The sequence below is a fragment of the Trachemys scripta genome, chromosome 1 (assembly GCF_013100865.1).
Source record: "Trachemys scripta elegans isolate TJP31775 chromosome 1, CAS_Tse_1.0, whole genome shotgun sequence".
NCBI lineage: Eukaryota > Metazoa > Chordata > Testudines > Emydidae > Trachemys > Trachemys scripta.
Window position 1 is genome coordinate 84,576,030 of NC_048298.1, and position 21,479 is coordinate 84,597,508.

At 42.5% G+C, this 21,479-nt stretch overlaps 1 protein-coding gene across 8 annotated transcripts in view; it reads left to right on the plus strand.

Moving 5' to 3' along the window:
• The window catches only part of ANO4 (anoctamin 4), a 274,760-nt gene that overhangs the window by 234,661 nt on the left and 18,620 nt on the right, over positions 1-21,479 (plus strand). For 7 of the 8 annotated variants that reach the window (XR_004646146.1, XM_034773716.1, XM_034773710.1 and 4 more), the window contains 7 exons: positions 564-600; positions 6,924-7,035; positions 8,098-8,155; positions 10,908-11,005; positions 14,115-14,257; positions 16,167-16,319; positions 19,142-19,289. Coding sequence is in view for 7 of the 8 variants with exons in the window: in XM_034773716.1 (XP_034629607.1) it covers positions 564-600; positions 6,924-7,035; positions 8,098-8,155; positions 10,908-11,005; positions 14,115-14,257; positions 16,167-16,319; positions 19,142-19,289 (749 nt within the window). In the remaining variant the exon portion in view is untranslated. Of the gene's footprint in view, positions 1-563; positions 601-6,923; positions 7,036-8,097; positions 8,156-10,907; positions 11,006-11,382; positions 11,453-14,114; positions 14,258-16,166; positions 16,320-19,141; positions 19,290-21,479 lie in introns of those variants that run through there. The other variant, XM_034773757.1, reaches the window with a different exon arrangement.

Sequence of the window (21,479 nt, forward strand, 5' to 3'; positions counted from 1 at the left end):
AAAAGTCTCTTTGAGCATCCCAAAAGGGGAGTGATGGGCAGAATAGCTTGTCCTCTCGTTATTTTGTCCACCACCTGACACACCAATTTTGGTTCACTGATTTTTGGTTCCACACTTTTCTTGTTTACCAAGTATGATCTTACCAAAGTCCTTGAGTGATACCAGTAGACCTTTTTGTTTGGACACGTTCAGTCTGTCTCTCTCACTTTTAAACCTTTTCCCATCAGTATTTGTTAAATTGACAATTAAGGGTAAATTTGTAGACCCAGTTGTCATAACAGACCTTGGACAAATTACTTAAGCTTTCTGCACCACCTCTGTACAAGGGGATAATGATACCTCTCCTCCTTTGTAAAGTGTGTCTGTGGATGAAAGGCACCACATAAGAGCTAAGTAGTGTTACTGTTATCACAATGCTAACAAATTTTACCAAACAATGATGACCAGAATCTCAGTTTTAAAATGGAATAATGGTTATTCATCCTAGAAAACAGATCTATATGGTTAATGATGTTAAACTCAGCTGGTCACATTTTTCAGAAGTTGTTTCTTATTTGTTGCAGTTGTATGAAAAAGTTGCTCTTCTTCTGACAAATTTAGGTAAGTGATGATAAATATAAAACTGAAATAATATTTTATTGATTTTTGTTTAGACTTCAGCTCTTGCTTCATTCTAAATACTGAGTGTCATGTTTCAGAGTGGTTTCAGAGCCATGTTAGTCTGTATCAGCAAAAACAATGAGGAGTCCTTGTGGCATCTTGGAGACTAACAAATTTATTTGGGCATAAGCTTTTGTGGGCTAGAACCCACTTCATCAGACTGACCTCACACTTGGTAAGGCAACTCAGATCTTTTCATGTATTTATACCTGCTCCGTACTTTCCACTCCATGCCTCTGATGAAGTGGGTTCTAGCCCACAAAAGCTTCTGCCCAAATAAATTTGTTAGTCTCCAAGGTGCCACAAGGACTCCTCATTGTTAATACTGAGTGTAAAATCCTAGCTCCATTGAAGCCAACTAGAATTTTGCCATTGACTTCACTAGGTGCAGGATTTCTCCCTGAATCGGTATCCCTGTCATATTTGCAAAATGCTGCCTAGATTAAAATAATGCATGTTTTTAAAATGTTGTACTGTTTCTAACCACTTTTATAACTGTGTTTATAGTTTTTTTCAAAATATCCATCTATCAATACGACATTTAATTTCAAGTCCAACCTTAAAACCTGATGGTTGCCTAATAACAAGAAAATTGCTCTCTCTTCCCCGTCCTCTCCCAGCTACATCCAGCCTGATTCCTATTGGAGCTTTAATTCATAGATACTATAGAAGTGAAGCTCTGATCTGAGATGCTGCAGCTGGGAGAGGAAAAGGGAAATCTCTGTTTTCAGTATTAACTATTATTTTATTACATAACTGTGCTTGGTGCTTTACAGACAAATTAAAGGCATGGGGCCAAATCCTTAACTTGTGTAACCTGTTGGAGCTCAGTTGAAGCCCATGGAGCTATGACAGTTTACACCTGCTGAAGATCTGGGCCATGATTCCTGTCCTAAATATCTTAAATGCTAAGGACTCAGCTAAGCATATGCTTACCATAGGGCCTGATTTTCAGAGATGTTGCCTACCCACAGCTTCTGCTAGTGTTGTGGGCACTCAGCACTTCTGAAAATCTGGCCCATAGTGTGTATTACTGTGAGTACTCCTACTGAAGTCTATGGGGCTACTCAGAATAGTAAATACCATGCCCATTACTGGCAAGCATTTGCAGGACTGGGCTAGGTGTGTAGACATAGCACAAGAAATGTTGACTGTTTTAAATCTAGTCTTGAGCACTACTCAGAAAGGGAATCAAGGGTCCTGATATTGTGGCTAAAGCTGCCCCCTCCTTCCTTATTTATCCATCTGTTTCAATGCATTTTGTCTAAATCCTAGATTTTGAGCTCTCTAGAGCAGGAATTGTGTTTGTGTTAGTTGTTTGTATAGTGTCTAGTTCAGTGCTATCCTGAGGCCTGTAGAGGTTCCCTGCATGCTACAGCAATAGAAATAATCATTAAAAATAACCATGAAGAAAGCATTTGTTTCAGTTGTGTGTGAAGTCCGCTTCAAATTGAGAATATATCATGCTGCATACTAGTGTGCATTCTGCTATCTAATTGTAGTAGACTGCAGAAATGAAAACAAAAGAGAAGCTGAGTTTATAGCACATGGATGAATCCAGGAGTTGTCTATTTTTTGTCCAAATGAAGGAAATTGAATGTGCGTGTTACCGCTAGCAAACTGGCAAACCATTTCTTATAATCTGTAATCTTGCATAGCCAGCTATAAAACATCAGATGAGGTTTGTAAGAGTTTTTACAAGCCCGCTTGCTGTGGATTATTTTTTTATACAAATTCTACTGTCATCTTATAAATTGAGACCAGCAGGCAGCTTTGCCAGCTCTAAAAAGTGCCTGCAGTCCCTGAGGGTATGTCTACACTACGGTATTAATCCGAATTTATATAATTCGAATTTTGGAAACAGATTGTATAAAGTCGAATGTATGTGGCCACACTAAGCTCATTAATTCGGCGGTGTGCGTCCATGTACTGGGGCTAGCGTCGATTTCCGGAGCATTGCACTGTGGGTAGCTATCCCATAGCTATCCCGTAGTTCCCTCAGTCTCCCCCGCCCATTGGAATTCTGGGTTGAGATCCCAGTGCCTGATGGGGCAAAAAACATTGTCGCAGGTGGTTCTGGGTACAGCCTCACCCCTCCCTCCATGAAAGCAATGACAGACAACCATTTCGCGCCTTTTTTCCTGGGTGAACACTGCAGACTCCATACCACGGCAAGCATGGAGCCCACTCAGCTCAAGACAGCAGTCATGAACATTGTAAACACCTCGCGCGTTCTCGTGCAGTTTATGCTGAGCCAGGACCAGAAAAACGAGGTGAGGAGGCAGCGGCGACGGCAGCGCAGCAACAAGCGTGATGAGGACATGGACATGGACATGGACCCAGAATTCTCTCAAACCGCGGGCCCCGGTGCTTTGGAAATCATGTTGTTAATGGGGCAGGTTCTATCCATGGAACGCCGATTCTGGGCCCGGGAAACAAGCACAGACTGGTGGGACCGCATAGTGTTGCAGGTGTGGGACGATTCCCAGTGGCTGCAAAACTTTCGCATGCGTAAGGGCACTTTCATGGAACTTTGTGACTTGCTGTCCCCTGCCCTGAAGTGCCAGAATACCAAGATGAGAGCAGCCCTCACAGTTGAGAAGCAAGTGGCGATAGCCCTGTGGAAGCTTGCAACGCCAGACAGCTACCAGTCAGTCGGGAATCAATTTGGAGTGGGCAAATCTACTGTGGGGACTGCTGTGATCCAAGTAGCCAAAGCAATCACTGAGCTGCTGCTACGAAAGGTAGTGACTCTGGGAAATGTGCATGTCATAGTGGATGGCTTTGCTGCAATGGGATTCCCTAACTGTGTTGGGGCAATAGATGGAACCCATATCCCTATCTTGGCACCGGAGCACCACGGTACCCAGTCCATAAACCGCAAGGGGTACTTTTCAATGGTGCGGCAAGCACTTGTGGATCACAAGGGATGTTTCACCAACATCAACGTGGGCTGGCCAGGAAGGGTTCATGATGCTCGCGTCTTCAGGAACACTACTCTGTTTAAACGGCTGCAGCAAGGGACTTACTTCCTGGACCAGAAAATAACCGTTGGGGATGTTGAAATGCCAATAGTTATTCTTGGGGACCCAGCCTACCCCTTAATGCCATGGCTCATGAAGCCATACACAGGCAGCCTGGACAGGAGTCAGGAGCTGTTCAACTACAGGCTGAGCAAGTGCAGAATGGTGGTAGAATGTGCATTTAGCCGTTTAAAAGGTTGCTGGCGATCGTTACTGACTCGCTCAGACCTCAGTCAAACCAATATCCCCATTGTTATTTCTGCTTGCTGTGTGCTCCACAATCTCTGTGAAAGTAAGGGGGAGACCTTTATGGCGGGGTGGGAGGCTGAGGCAAATCGCCTGGCTGCTGATTACGCGCAGCCAGACACCAGGGCGATTAGAAGAGCACACCAGGAAGCGCTGTGCATCAGAGAAGCTTTGAAAACCAGTTTCATGACTGGCCAGGCTACAGTGTGAAATTTCTGTTTGTTTCTCCTTCATGAAAACCCGCCCCCTTTATTGACTCATTCTCTGTAAGGAACCCACCCTCCCCCTTCCCCCAGCTTGCTTTCAAAGGAAATAAAGTCACTATTGTTTAAAAATCATTTATTCTTTATTAATTGATTATAAAAAGAGGGAGAGAACCCAGGTGCAGTTTGGGAGGAGGATCGGTGGGAAGGAAAAGGCCACTAAAAAAAGGTTAAAAAAACGACAGCCTTTTGCTTGGGCTGTCCACTGGGGTGGAATGGGAGGGTGTACGGAGCCTCCCCCCCACCCCCTGCGTTCTTACACATCTGGGTGAGGAGGCTATGGAACATGGTGAGGGGGGAGGAGGGTTATACAGGGGCTGTAGTGGCACTCTGTGATCCTGCTCCCATTCCTGAAGCTCCACCAGACACCGGAGCATGTCTGTTTGCTCACGCAGCAGCCCCAGCGTTGCATCCTGCCTCCTCTGATCTTCCTGCCGCCACCTCTCATCTCAAGCGTCTCTCCTCTCCTCACGTTGGTCCCTTCTGTCCTCATGTTGGTCCCTCCTGTCCTGTTCACTGGCTTCTTTCCTATACTTTGAAACCGTGTCCTTCCACTCATTCAGATGAGCTCTTTCACTGTGGGTGGATTTCATGATTTCTGTGAACATCTCGTCTCGCATCTTCTTTTTCTGACGCCTTATCTGAGATAGCCTTCGGGACAGAGGAGGGAAGCTTGAAAAATTTGCAGCTGCTGGAGGAAGAGAAAAAAGGAGAGAATTTTTTAAAAAGATACATTTTGCAGAACAATGCTTATACTCTTTCACGGTGACCAACACTATTCACATTACATAGCACATGTGATTTCTGTGCAAGGTCGCATTTTGCCTCTTAATATTGAGCGCCTGTGGTTTTGCTGCTAGAGATCACAGACGCAGGTCCGGGCAACAGAATTCGGCTTGCATGCGGCCATGGTAAGCCATTGTCTTTCGGCTTCTGCGCCCTCCTTTCCCACATACCAAACAAAGCCCGTTGAGTGCTGTGGTTTTCCTGTTAACCTTCAGCAGCAGAAAACAAACTAACCCCCCTCCCCATCCAATTCTCTGGATAATCACTTTATCCCTCCCCCCACCACGTTGCTGGTATCAGGGAAGATCCCTGCAGGAACCAAACTAACACCCCACACCCCGCCATGAATTCTCTGGGATGATCGCTTTACCCCTCCCCCCACCGCATGGCTGGTATCAGGGAAGATCCCTGCTAGCCAAACGCGAAAAGCTCTGTGCCAATTTACCCCCTTTCACCCCCACCCCGCGCTTGGCTAACTGCAGGGAAGGATTTCTTTTCAGCCACAGGCAAACAGCCCAGTAGGAACGGCCACCTCTGTCCCCTTAATTAAATTCCCGTATTTCAACCAGGTTACCATGAGCGATATCACTCTCCTGAGGATTACACAGCGAGATAAAGAACGGATGTTGCTTGAATGCCAGCAAACACTGGGACCATACGCTGCCAGGCTTTGTCATGCAATGATACCAGATTACTTGCTGCAAGCATGGTGTGGTCAAGTGTCCTACCATGGAGGACAGAATAAGGCTGCACTGCCCAGAAATCTTGTGGCAAGGCTTTTGGAGTACCTCCAGGAGAGCTTCATGGAGATGTCCCTGGAGGATTTCCGCTCCATCCCCAGACACGTTAACAGACTTTTCCAGTAGCTGTACTGGCCGCGAATGCATCCCAAGTCCTCAGGGCAAAGTAATCATTAAAAAACGCTTGCTTTTAAAACAAGTTTTATATTTTAAAAGGTAAACTCACCTGAGGTCCCTTCCATGGGGTCATGGTCTTGGATACTGGCTTGGGAGGGTACTTCAGTCAGGCTGAGAAAAAGATCCTGGCTGTTGGGGAGAACGGAGTGCTGGGTGCTCTCCGCAAGCTCGTCCTCCTCCTTCTCCTCCTCCTCTTCCCCATCTGCAGAATCCTCAGGTGTAGCTGATGAGATTATCCCCGCCTCGGAATCCACAGTCAGAGGTGGGGTAGTGGTGGCGGCCCCCCCAGAACTGCATGCAACTCGGCGTAGAAGCAGCATGTCCGTGGCTCTGACCCGGAGCAACCGTTTGCCTCCTTTGTTTCTTGATAGGCTTGTCTGAGCTTCTTGACTTTCATGCGGCACTGATCTGAGTCCCTATTGTGGCCTCTCTCCATCATGCCCTTGGAGATTTTTTCAAAAGTTTTGGCATTTCGTCTTTTCGAATGAAGTTCTTCTAGCACTGAATCCTCTCCCCATATAGCGATCAGATCCAGTACCTCCTGTACAGTCTATGCTAGTGCTCTTTTTCGATTATCGGCCTGCCTGGTTACCTGTGCTGATGAGCTCTGCATGGTCACCTGTGCTCTCCACGCTGGGCAAACAGGAAATAAAATTCAAATGTTCGCGGGGCTTTTCCTGTCTACCTGGCCAGTGCATCTGAGTTCAGATTGCTGTCCAGAGCGGTCACAATGGTACACTGTGGGATAGCTCCCAGAGGCCAATACCATCGAATTGCAGCCACACTAACCCTAATTCGAAATGACAATATTGATTTTGGCGCTACTCCGCTCGTCGGGGTGGAGTGCAGAAATAGATTTTAAGAGCCCTTTATTTCGAAGTAAATGGCGTCGTTGTGTGGACGGGTGCAGGGTTAATTCGATTTAACGCTGCTAAATCCAAATTAAAGTCATAGTGTAGACCAGGCCTCAGTGTAGTAAAACTGCTAATCTGATTAAACCTCTCAAACTCTGTTTTCTTTATTCACAGAGCAGCCTCGGACTGAGTCTGAGTGGGAGAACAGCTTCACTTTGAAAATGTTTCTTTTCCAGTTTGTCAATCTGAACAGCTCTACCTTTTATATAGCATTCTTCTTGGGAAGGTAAGAATCAGTATCTGCTCACTCTTTGTGCTTGGGACAGAGAGCAAAGAAGAAAATGATATTGCCATTAATGAAACAAAATGGGCCCATGTGGTCATGCTTGCTCAATTGCAAAGTCCAAGTTAGCAAAGGAAAAAAGATTCAATTTAGATTTTCCTTTAAAAAGGTTAGAAAGGGAACATGTAGTTCCCATTCTCAGACGTTTCCTTAATACTAAGTTCTAAAAATTCCACTGCAGAGAACTGATGTCTTCAGCTGATAAGACATTTGCAGGTCACTTTGCTCTGCTTTTTATATGTGTAATTTGTACAGATAAAAGAACTTAACGTTTTGTCATTTCATCTCTATCCCCTGAAATCTAAGTAACTTTTGGTTCACCTGATGTATACTTTGGCCAGTTTGCAGCAAATTCATAATTATTACAAGTGACGGAATTTGCTTTTTTGCTGAAAATAAGAGAAATCTTTGCATGTCTGTTCCTGTTTGTTCCCCACAGAAATCAGAAAGGCATGTGAGCAGATTTGAATTACCCGTTAGTATGAGTTGTTTGCATCTGGATATCTGAGCGAATACACAGTGTAACTGTGAAAAAATTGCACCCTGGGTGAAAACATGTTTTCACTGGATTCACAGAAAGTATGACACCAAATTTTTCATTATGTCAAAAGGAAGTGGACCAGGCGGGGTTTTTGCATTTCATGGTCTCTTTCCAGCCAGTAATAACACATTCCAAAGCAGTTCAAAATGGAGCTTCAAAGCAAAATTCTCTTGACAGTGTTACTCAGTCTTGATATTCTGCTCTTCTGGCCTGCTGAACATCAGAGAATGAACTATCGAGTATTAGAATGTAGGCATTTAGCTAAAGCACAGATGAAAATTTGCTTAGCTCTTAACATAAATTATATTAGCGATCCTTCAAATCATTCTGCATAATTACATCTTTGATATTTAAATCAATCCTGTTTGGGGGAAATGGAGTTAAAACAACTATGTTGAGCTTTTTCCTAAGATTCTGAACAGAGATCTAGTAAGAAATAGCTGATGTTTGCTCTTATGTTGAAGATTTACAGGACACCCTGGTGCCTACTTGAGGCTGATAAACAGGTGGAGACTGGAAGAGGTGAGTAGTCTGTAACTCTAAGGCTTTTAGAGGCAAATTCTGCATACGTTGTACAATCTGATTGAAACCCATGGATGGCACAGGACGTGAGCAAGGGCAGACTCTGGCCCCCTGCTTAGGTTATTTTGAATGTATCGTTGAGTTTCCAGGAGCTCTCTGACACGTCACCATTGATTCAATTCCTCTTCACCTGCTTCAAAAAGCCATTTCCATATTGATAACATGTTTTTAAGCCTTAGCTTTTGGGGTCTATGTATCATATTTGGGTGACATTAATATATGGACTCAACTTGATTTCTTTTTTTAAATCATGGAAACAAATATCAGATGCTTTCTATTGTTCATCCTCAATATTAATCAATTAAGATATGAATCTGGGTTGTTTTCCACCTCTAAAATACTCCTTTCCACTCAGTCAAAAAATTATGAGGTCTAGTTCTTGTTGCATTACTGACCTGCAGCCTCGAATTTGAGGCAAACAAAATCCACTCAAAAATCAATCAAAGCAACTGAGCAAGCTTCGTGGTAGTAATAGTAATCAGTGCTTACAGAATATAATAGTGAGGCATGAGGGGGGCTCGCTTGACAATTCATGCAAAAACCAATCCCATTTTTTATAAATATATTCAGGATTCAAAAATCACTGATGGATATTGCAAATAAACAGTTGGCAGCCTGTGAATAAGTCAGAGTATCTAACGTTAATATTTGGTCACCCAAGTCACATGGTTTTGTCCCTGTTTTTTAGCTGAATGACAAACATTTTCACAAATGAATGACAAATGGCAAATCTTGAGTCACAGGTTGCACGCTGCCAGCAGGGCCGGCACAACCCATTAGGCAACCTAGGCAGTCGCCTAGGGCACTGCGATTTAGGGGGCGGTGACCGCGGCGGTATTTCGGCAGCGGGACCTTCCGCTGCCTAGGGCAGCGGAAATGCTGGCGGCGCTCCTGGCTACCAGCATGAATTCACGATCACTTCCAGATCTCCCACCCACTGGCCTTAATAGAATAGAGGTTATCCAAATACTTGTGAATAATGACTAGCATGATCCTACAATTAACCACACGTGTTCTTAATGCAAGTTGCTTATTCACACATCGGGGGCGGGGGGATTATTATTTGAGCAGCTGTACAGTCCAGGGAACAAAAAAAGTCATAGGTGGACAGATGGAAAGTCAATGTTCTCAGTCTCCTCCATCAAAATAGACCTTCTCCAAAATGTAGCCAAAGCAAAATTGTGTGTGTGCGTGTGTGTTTGAAATAAGTGAGCTAACTGATATATTCCTTGATAGTTCAGCAAATGCTTTTCTCAAATTGGGCTGCAAAAGACAATGTCTGGCAGAAAGTATTATTCTTTCCAATATAGGGAGCCCATTCGTATCAACTATATCTGTGACAGGCCTTATTTAGGATTTAGACTAGATGACCCTTGCAGTTCCTTCTGTCCCTATAGTTCTATGATTCTATATACATGGTAAGAATAGAATATCGAGATATACATCAAAAACAACTTCTGACCAGCCCTTAACTGAAACCAGGGGTAAGGACACTGTCCTACTGAGATCCCCTTGTCCAAAATCAGTGGCCAAATTTGGGCCTATTGTAACTGAAACACCATTGACTTTGATAGAATTGCTCCAGCTTACCTTAGGGCTGAGTTTACCCACGTGACTAACTCCTGTCAAAATATAAAGATGACGTTAAACCAAAAGCAGGATTATCTACTTTCTCTGTTTACTTTAATTTAACCTCTTTATAATGCTGAGTGGGGTTGATTTTAAAAACTCTATTTGCCAACCTTGTTGACTTAAGGTAGGCTTCAGTGAAGTCAACAGAGAAAAATAAACAGGGAAATTTCAGCTCATTGTACAAAAGAAAACAGTTCCCATCAGAAGGTCACTATACGAATTATTGTGAAGTTTTTCTTTACTAAAATGAAACCGCAATATTTCTGTATCAGAGAATTATTCTGGTCTGTCTATACTGCGCACAATATCCACTGATTCAGCTTTGATATCCCTGTTTATGTCAGGATAGTCAATGGTGCAAAATGTTGGTCTGAGGACAGTAAGGGTTAATCAGTGCAGTGAGTTCTCAGACCTCTCTACTTCTTACAACGATTGATTAAAGTATATGGAGCTACACCAATTTACAGCAGCTGAGCATCCAGCCCAAGTCAAACCCAAATCACTCCAGATTGAACCAGATACTCAGGAAGAAAAACTGGCAAGCAGTCATTTGATGTCCAGAGTCATAAGTATCTCATAACAAGACAATAACGTTAAGGGATCCATTGAGTCAAATACTAAATAATAATAATAAATGTACAAATACTGCTTTTTAGGGGAAAAATAACTGCCTGAGGTGTTGACAGGAATTTCCTCCCCATTCCTTACAGCATACGCTGCCTGATCCAAAGCCTACTGAAATCCATAGAAAAACTCCCATTCATATAGGCTTTCCATCAGACCCATACAGAATTACACTGTGGGCTAGTGTGGCCACTGTGTTGCCTTCATCCTAAGCATCTGGTTCTGGCCAAGCAGGATGCTAGAGCCTGGACTTAAAGGACTAGTGATATGACTTACCTGCTCCTTTGGGTTTACATTAAAATAGTAAAAATGAAAGCTTGTTTAAAAGTTTTATAAATTACTATACATTCATTTCTGCAAATCCAATAGGATTAAAAGAATCAGAATTATTTCTGTTTCTTTAAACCACTCGGGTTTTTTTCTCTTCACTCTGCAGTGCCACCCTAGTGGATGCCTTATTGATCTCTGTATGCAAATGGGTATTATAATGGTGCTAAAGCAGACCTGGAATAATTTCATGGAACTGGGCTACCCGTAAGTAAATATACTACCTACCTTGACATAGGTCACAGAAAAATATTATTTTCATTATTATCTTCTGATTTTCTTAAATGGGAGAAGAATACAACAGTAATTATAGTATCACACCTAAACACAGTGGAGAACTCTTCTCAGATATTTCAAGATAGATAGTGTTATTTACATAGAACAAAGTCTACAGAAATGAAAATAATATAAATATATATACACATTATTAGAAAATATTTCATTTTCTGAAGTTGTGGTATTTTCCAATTTAAAAAATCTGTTTCTGTGCCACTGCTCTATTCCCTACACTGAAATATTAGATACGTGCTTTTTAGTCTATACCAGTAAGTTCTAATTAGATTTCTCCTTGTTGGGTGACATAGGATACCTGAAAGGAGAGGTGTGTGCCAGAAAAAGTGCACTGCTGGCACATCGGCAGTCAAAAATGTGCAAGTAGGCAAACTTACTGACCTGGCCACGTTTACTGACAATGTATATGGTAACACTAGGCTTTGTTCAAGCTAAAAGGGACTACTGTTAGTTCATTTAACGGTGCATGGGTTTAATATTTAACGGATTGCTGTAGACAATTGGCAGTACAGATCAGTGGAGTGGCAGGCCACTGGGGGCAAATTAGCAAGTGAGAGAGAAATCAGCACTGTAAATATTTGTACCCTTGCAAAGTACCATTGTTCGCATCAATTTGCCTTGCTGCAGAAACCACAGCAGAGCCAGTGCAATGTAATGGAGATTAAAGTCTCTGGGGCTACAGAAGCCACATCAAATTCACAGCAATTCTTTTAAGCAGCCTTAGCCCTTGCTAAACAGAACCGTGTAGACTTTTGAGTAAATTGCCCCAAAACACTACCTACTTGGCAAGCAAGGTATTGAGTACTCTCTTCTTTCCTTCTGTTTCACAATTCTCTCCTCCTCAGCATGCCATGATGCTGTAGCAAACAGTCATATTCAGCTCCAATTTGAGGAATTACTGTAGTTAGAAAAAACAGCAGCAACTTTGTTGCTTCTCTTTCCATTCTCTGCCTCTTCTGTGAGTTTTTAACACTCTAGTTCAATCTTTCTGGCACCCATTAACGAGCCTCTTGAAACCTAATGAAAAGCGGAGAGGGAGATCACAGAAGAGGCAAGCTGGAGATTGGAAGAGATCAGTTTAAAAGGGTGGGAGATTTAATAGAAGTAATGCACAGATGCTGGAACTAGGAGTGTGGGGGATGCTGCAACACCCCTGGGCTTGAAGTGGTTTCCGTCATATCCAGGGTTTACAGTTTGGTTCAATGGCTCTCAGCACCCGCACTATACAGATTGTTCCAGTAGTGTCTGTTTCACATAAAGTTGGTGCCTCCACTTTAGAGTTCCAGCACAAAGTTGAGGCAGTGTGAAGAGTTTGCACAGCTGGTACCTGTTCCAGGGACAGAGGTGTTCAGTCTCTAGTGCCGCCGCTTCCTCCCTCTATCCTCATGAATCCCCAGCAGGCATGAACCTCTCCTTTTTCTGCCAAACAGCCTAGCTAGGAGTTCTCTGTTAAATGCCACATTGTGTCTGGTCCTGCTTGGGTTCCCAAAGGGTTCAGGGAGGATCCTCTACCCCTTCTGTACAGAGGCCAGCTAGGTGGGCCCTGCGCAATGCAGCCGTTGTGCTATACTAGGGCTGATGGAGGTGGAAGCATCCCCAAAGGGCGCTCACCAATGAGAGGAGTCAGGCACCAGAGAGCTCCCACTCCAGCATGTGCTCCCCCAGAGCCCTTGGAGGAGATCTGGGTGAGTCAGGGCCTCTTCCAAAGATTCCTGTTTCTATATGATTTTCATAATGGGAACTGGAAAGTAGCCTGTCATGACTCTCACTGAGGTGTGTGACATTAATTTGGGTTTTGAAATTTCTGCTATTTCTGCCAGAGAGCTTTAGGACCTAGACACCAGAGAGTGGCACTGACATGCTGCAGAATTCTAGGGGCCTGGATGATAACCAGTTTATGCTGTAATGGTTACATGCTTTGACACACACATGCAAGGCGAAGGCATGAAGCTCAAGTGATGCTTCAGCTTGATCTGAAGATCACCCTCTGCAGAAGCTCTGCACGATCCCTGTGGAGTTTTCCAAACAAACATCAGCAATGTGTGGTGAGATTGAGAGGGAGAGACAGCACAGGAAGCAGTGGAAAGGCCCAGAATAGTTTGGGGAACTATTAGTGAAGTGACAGAGAAATTGTCACATTCAAAACTGAAGTCAAATCTTCAGCTGAAGATTTCTAGCTGATCTAAAAGTGTAAGTCAGTTCTGTTCCCCTGTCACACACCCAACCCCATGTACTGGAGAAGTCATATTTCAGAATAAATGTGCAAATCATTAGGAAATTATGTATAAATTATTGATTGGTTTGGGGATGGGAACTTACTTCTAAGGAGAAAATAAAGCATATGTACATATACAAGCCACACTACCCTGTTTTAATTTTTTACATCAACTGCTATTCCGATGACAACAGTATGTCCACAATCATTAGCCTGCCCACTTGTTTCTGCCCATTCTATTACTGAACATTCAGTTCCAGAGGACACATTTCCATTAAAAAAGAACCATACATCTCCCTTCTTAGCTCTGATTGACTCCAGCAATTTGCCTTTCTAGGCAGGGAAGAACATCTGTAACTGAAGGACAATCCAGGAACTTTTTCTCATCTTAGAGATAAAGGATAGTATTTTGTGCTACCAGACACATCTGTTACTAATATCAAGCGCTCTCATACATTGATACATTCAGTTTACAAAATATATTGTCTAGTCCAGCCAAGCCTCTCTCTCATTATTAAGAAGTAATCAAACCAAACTTGATAATCGATCCTCTCTAATACAGCTAACACTCAAGAGATTGGAACAGAGAAAGGGGTGGTCCCATGTGTCTTCAGAATCTCACATACCTCTGTTGCTAATTGGGAAATGGTAGCCAATAATAGATTTAGCCCCATACTAAGATTCTTCCACCTGCAGTTTGCACATGCACAGTAGATTGCTATGTAGTCACTTAGCCAGTGTTAAGGCTTCTAATTTAAAATCCCGAATAACCAATAAATGGGTGTTTACAATTTATTTGAATATATGCAGGTTAATTCAGAACTGGTGGACCAGGAGAAAATTACGGCAAGAACATGGCTCACAGAGAAAAGCAAGCTTCCCACAGTGGGAAAAGGACTACAATCTTCAGCCTATGAATGCTTATGGACTCTTTGATGAATACCTAGAAATGAGTATGAAAATGTTCTGATTTTACTCTTTTATGCTAGATTTTAATGTCAGTACATTTTTGGTTTTTTTAAGCCCAGAGGGCTGAATTGTTCACTTAAAAACTCCAGAGTACTGCTGTATGAAACTAAAGAGACTGCAGAATGATTTCCATTATCACAAGTCAGGTGAGGAATGGGAGTGAATTGTTAAGAACAAAATCCAGGCAATATTTCTTATAATGCCACATGTGATGTACTAAACTCCCATTTGTGAAATGTTTTATCTGATTAGCTGACTTCATGGAGAGAGGGATATTCTCTAAATTGAAGCCTCAGAATTCTTATTCCCTCAACTGTATAATTTCTTGTGTCATTATTATTTCTTATAAAGCAAATTCTACTGAACCCTGATAAGGTCTTAATGTCAAAGTACTTACTTTTCAGATGTCTAGCACATGGCTGTATGATAGGGTATATTTAACATTTACTAACTAATATTTACAAGCAACAGAGTCCTGTGGCACCTTTAAGACTAACAGATGTATTGGAGCATAAGCTTTCGTGGGTGAATACCCGTTTCGTCAGACGCATCTGTTAGTCTTAAAGGTGCCACAGGACTCTCTGTTGCTTTTTACAGATCCAGACTAACACGGCTACCCCTCTGATACTTAATATTTACAAAATTGCTTGCTTCTAAGAAACACTTCCTCCCTTCCCCCAGGGAGGGGGCGGGGGGAAACCAAACATAAAACGAATGAAAGACAAAGGACTTTTGCCTTACTTGACTGAGCTGCACATGTAGAGGATAGAGCCCTCTCTTGACTGGTGCAATTCCATTGAAATTAAGGAGAGCTGTGGAAGATCAGCTACTCTGAGAAACAAGCCCTAAACAGTTATGTCAGTTGTAGAAAGGCCTGCTCCGCTCCTGCCTTTTTGCACCACAGAAAATGTCCCAGACTTTTATTGATGGTGTATCCACCATGCCATTTATCTGAGTTCCCTCCACCAACAACTTTACAGACCCATACAACAGTACTAGTTACAATAGCCTCTGTGCTTTAGGCCCTGAGGACCTGAAAGGAGCATAGGTCTCCCTTCCCTAAAGTATCTGTGAGGCTGGACTCAGCTTGCACTGTTCCTTCACCCTCCAGGTCTCCTTTCTATGCCTCCTTATCAGTCTTGAGCTGATGGGCTAATTGGCTTATTAGCTCCCCCAGACCACCTGTCTGCTTAGCTAATTACCGTTAATTACCTTCTCCTGGAACTAGTGAGTGTCAGAATGCAGGCTCACCTGTTAACTCCCTACACTCTGTTGCATCAATGTTTTCAAAATGTAGACATCTAAATAGAAGTGGCCTAATTTTTGGAGGTGCTGAAGTTTTAAAAAAATAATAATAAAATCAGTTAGATCACAAAACAGCTCTAAAAACGTATAGTTCATCAGCTTTTCTCTCTCCATAGCAAAGAGCACAGATATGGTTCTCGACGCTCTCAGGAAATTCGTGTTTCAGAGTAGCAGCCGTGTTAGTCTGTATCCGCAGAAAGAACAGGAGTACTTGTGGCACCTTAGAGACTAACAAATTTATTAGAGCATAAGCTTTCGTGGACTACAGCCCACTTCTTTGGATGCATCTGAAGAAGTGGGCTGTAGTCCACGAAAGCTTATGCTCTAATAAATTTGTTAGTCTCTAAGGTGCCACAAGTACTCCTGTTCTTTCTCAGGAAATTCAATCATTTGTTCTCTCACCCTAGTGCTGATCTTTTGGAAAAAGAATTACCCTATTTATACCACTAACACCACAGAGTGATAATATGGTACTTCATAATGAGCAAGTTTACTAGCTACATGGCATCTCAGTAGCCTGGCATTTTGGATAAGATCTTGAAAGTAAATACAATATTGAAAACACTAACCTTTTATTTCCTTTCCCAGTTCTTCAGTTTGGATTCACAACCATCTTTGTGGCAGCTTTTCCACTAGCACCGCTTCTGGCCTTACTTAACAATATTATTGAAATCCGGCTTGATGCATACAAATTTGTTACACAGTGGAGGCGGCCGTTAGCCTCAAGAGCCAAAGATATAGGTGAGCTGTTTATGTGTCTCTTTTTAAAGACAAAGCAGTGATCATTTGATGAACCCAATGACTTTAAATTAAAGCTACAAATCATTAATGGCTTTAGCTTTGTTTCCCATCCTCTTCTCATTATATAAAATAATGCACAATTTTGGCTCCTAAAAAAAAGGTGCAAACATTCAACACTGGCTTATTTTTATCACCTAATAATCCAAATTGGAAAATAGGTTTTTAAGGACTTGGTGGATGACTTATCAGTCCAGATTTTTAAACTAAGTGTTCAGTGATGTCTGCTAGGTTTTCTTTTGGTGGATGCACTTTCTTAGTAGTACATGCAGCTGCTCACTTTGAATATAATAATGAGTTAGAGAAATTTTAAAAATGATGCAAATTGAAGTAATTTCCATCTCTGAGAAGCTTTGCACAGTTTCTACTCATCCAGCCACAAGTAGGTTTCCCTTTGCCTGGTTGAGAAAACTAGCCTCATGTCTACAAAGGTCTTTGAAGTGCTGAGAATATTGCAAACTTTCCAGGACTGTCTAAAGCAGAGGTGAGCAAACTTTCTGGCCTGAGGGCTCCATCAGGTTTCGTAAATTGTATGGAGGGCCAGTTAGGGGAGGCGGTCATGCCCCCCCCCCCAGGACTCCTGCCCCATCCAACCCCCCTGTTCCCTGACGGCCCCTCTGGGACCCCTGCCCCATCCATACACCCCCGCTCCCTGTCCCCTGACTGCCCCCAGAACTCCTGCCCCTGACTTCCCCCTGCTGCCCCCAACCCTCCCTCCTTCCTGACTGCCCCCCGGGACTCCTGCCCCCATTCAACCTCCTGTTTCCCCCCAACCACCATCCACACCCCTGACCACCACCCTGAACTCCCTTGCCCTCTATCAACTCCCCTTGCTCCCTGCTCTCTTACCGCGCTCCCCGGAGCACGGGTGGCTGGCGGCGCTACAGCTGCGCCGCCTGGCTGGAGCCGGGCTATGCTGCTGCCACTGCCGCCGCTGCCACCACGCAGCACAGAGACCGGGTCAGGCCGGGCTCTGCAGCTGCGCTGCCCCAGGAGCTCGCAGCCCCACCGCCCAGAGCATTGCGCCAGCAGCAGAGTGAGCGAGCTGAGGTTGCGGGAGTGGGAGGACTGCAGGGGAGGGGCTGGGGGCTAGCCTCCTGGGCCAGGAGCTTGGGGGCCGGGGAAGAGGACGGTCCTGCGGGCCAGATGTGGCCCGCAGGACATACTTTGCCCACCCCTGGACTAAAGGATAGGGGATTCCACCTCCTGGCTAAATCTCCTCAGAGTGGCTAGTCTCTAGCTGGCTGGTGGTAATAAAAAATAATAATAAAATAATAAAAAATAATCTTTTCACATTCTTACAATTCAATCATGTTTATCATTTTAAAATGTAATTTGAATAATAGTGATTTAGGAAACATCCATTTGGGACCAGATTCTGACCCCCTTATTCACAGTGAATAGCACCTTACTCCAATCCCAGTTCAGCAAAGTATTTCAGCATGTGCTCAAGTGCTTTGCTGAATCAGGGTCTCTATGAACAGCTGACTTCAGTGGGACTGCTAGCAGAGTAAGATGGGTAAAGGTATGGGACTCTGTTTTTTTGAGTGCTCCATCTTCAATGTGAAAGATTGTGAAACCTGTCCTAAGTGACAGTAAAGGAATGTCGGTCACCAGTTGCTTGGTAGGGGTGGTTTTCTAATAATGGATAAGCAAAATTGTACTCGTAGCATTTAAAGCAGTGTCAGATGCTTTCTTAAATCAGGTCACCTAAGACAAATGGTCTTCTACAGATTTCAGTGTATTTTACTATCCAAGAATTCTTGGATTGTCTCATTATCTTTTGGGGACTATTGTACTGGTGTGTTCCTCTAGTAATGGTTTGGTCCATGGTTTTTATTAATCATAAATATTTTCCGATCATCCCTAACCAAAACAATCATAAATGTTAAACATAGATCAGTTCTTTACATCATACACTTCTCTTCTTTGATTTGCGTCTGTCAGCTCAACAGCAACAATTGGGCTAAATGAAGTATTTCAACCACTTTCTTGTACCAGCTTCACGGCTTTATTCAACTTTCATACACATAACTTATTAATTATTGTAGTTTAACAAAGACTCATGCCCAAAGAAGAAACACTTTTTTTTTTAAATGTAATGGATCACACTTTTTTTAAAAAAAAGAAAACTTCAGTCTTGTCTTATTAAGTTCCATGAAAGTTCTCCTGATGACTTTCATTGTGTGCACAGCCCTCTTAATGATACTACGAACATTATAGAAAATAAAAGGCACTCACAGAGCAGGAGTGCTTTGATTTTTGCTACTTTTTAAAAGTATTTTAGAGCTGGATAAGCAATGACACCTCTCTTCCATCATAGGCATGGAACCTCAGGAAGAACAGCTATATCAATGTTCTTGGCTAAGATTCATGCCCTCACCATTCATGCATGATGAACATACATGGTGGCTTGGCTAGCTATATTCATGCTCATTTGCTGAGATGGCATTTTGCCTGCTCACCAATTGGAAGACCTCACTCTAGTACCATGTAATGATAGCTTCATACTGGCAGCCTGCATATCATTGCAAGCGCCATTGCTTCCTCAGGAAATAATCCAGCTGTGACATTATCTAGTGCTAGACCCACATGTCTCCTTATAGTCAAATACACATGTTGATGCTTGCATGGCTCAGAAAGGAACATGTTAACTGACTGAGATAGGAAAAGCCAAGAAATCCCAGGCACGTCGCATGCAATATTTAAACTACTTTGATAATTGTCTTCCCTGAAACTAATGCAACATTTTCTATATTGAATAGGAATCTGGTATGGAATTCTGGAAGGCATTGGAATTCTCTCTGTTATCACAAATGCATTTGTTGTAGCTGTGACTTCAGATTTCATCCCTCGACTCGTTTATGCTTACAAATATGGACCTTGTGCAGGCCAAGGAGAAGCTGGACAAAAGTAGGCTTTCTTTAGGAAAATGTTAATGTGAATGAAAATCTCTATTTCTTTGAAACATAAATAGCATTACTGTCTCCATATTTACAGATTACACTAACAAGAATGTACTCCAGATTGCATTGCCACATTAATTAATACTTTGAGAATCAATAATACAGTCTGTGAGTAGCTGGGATTTATGATCTTAACTCAGGGAAAAAGTTCTGGATCAGTTATAGAAGGTTCAGTGGCTACAATAACATGCTATTATCATAATCAATATATTGGCCCAAATCACCAGCTGGTGTACCTTGTAAATGTGTGGTCAAAGAAGCAATACTTATTCTCACCAACTGAGGAGCTGGGCTATCATGTGTAGCTTATTCACTAAACCTCTTTCTGCTGATGTAGGATTTTACAAGTATTAATTCAAGAAAAGTGCAGAGTCCAATCAGAAGAGGCAACTCCAGCTTCAGCAGGCAAGCAAAAATTACTGAGCAAAATAACTTCTGTATTCCTTTTAAAAAAGACAGAGGTCTTATATTAGGGTTTTTGAGAGGCAGTCCTGAACTGAGTCCATGCTGTTCTTGTGCATTTTCATTCCAGTGTTGATAAACACTAAATTACAATAGTTTGTGCACTATTGCCCTGCAACTGGGCATAATTTAATTTGAATGGCATCTTCCAAAATCTAGTGTGCTGCTGTGGAGATGGCGGGGGAAAACCTTGAATGAAATCATTGGTTTCACCCATCCCAACTGAACCCCAAATGTTCAAAATTTGCAAATAAGCCCCTAGCCACTCTGGCAATAAGTGCGGTGTTATACTAAAAGCAATAAACTAAGCAAGCTAAGCAATACGAAGCTACAGTTCTCTTGCATTCTGCTCTCAGATATAAATATTTCACTTCATAGCTTTATTTTCTCTCCTAGATACAGAGAAGGGGATTCTTTTTGTTGTTGCTTTTAGCCATATTTTCGATGTCAGTGCAGTTTAGTCACACCAGTGGAGACAGTTCATGATTGGCAATGCTACTTAACTCATTATAATGTCAAGGATTTGGCATTTTCATAGATGCTGGAAAAATTGTTCTGTCTGTTTCCATAAAGAGTTATAGAAAATCTTTCAGTCAGTAAAGTGTTAGGTCTGATGTTGATCATTGGTAGGCATGTGCCTCCCCATGCTGCCATCGTGTTTACTCATACAGCATTTAAGTGGTGTCAGTTTTTTTTCTGCTTTCTTTCATACCACAGTCCCAGAAAATGCATTTTGAAATTACATTTGATAAGGAAGACAATATAGTGCATTTGCTTTCAAATTAGTTCTGTTTAGAGACATTGGCCTGGCTTAAGGAAACAGATCTTAAACTGTTGTATTTTAAAGCCTTTCACACAGTTTTCCAGCGATACACTAAATAATATAAGAGACCAAATCTAATTCCTTAGAAGAGACCAACTTGGCTAATGCCTTTCTATGGCAATATTGCAGATGTTGGTAGTACATTGCCATCAAGATAGTAGAAAACTATTCTTAAATTCTACAGGAATAGATAGTTCCCTAAATTCAAGGATCTGGAACATCTAGCATAGGATATCTTAACAGTTTTGGGAGAAACCATGAAAGATGTGAAAGAAAATATTGTAATTAATTTCAGCTTTATAGGTGCTTTAACTGTAGGTCTTGAGCCATGCCAGCTGGAACACCATTCAGGTGCTAATCTGATGGACACACAATTTCCCACAGAATTTAAGCTTACATTTTAAAAATAAACAACCAGTTTTACTGGTTGGGAAAAAACCTTCCAAACGAGAACCAGTGCAATTCCACCTTAGTCTGTTGCCAAACAATCCAAAACAATTACTTGGAGAGATGTGAACTGACTTGTTTGATCATTCTAAACCCTAATAATGGTGATCTAAGGCATAGCCTAAATTAGGAAATTGGCCACATCCTAAAGTGGTTTTCAGGAAGTAATCTTGTAAAGCACTTCAGGTTACACCAGGGTGCTGGCTGCAGCCTGACAACATTAATAGAACATAAAACAGTGCTTGAAAACCAGTTTAAAAAGATTCTCAAGCCTGGGTAGCCTGGCTAGGAGGCCACCAGACTCACTTCAGACAGGCTATCGACTAGCTATCAGATGGTCACTGTCAGTTTGTAGTCACTGTCAACCTGGACTGGGTTTGGTTAACTGAATTAAGTCATTTAGGC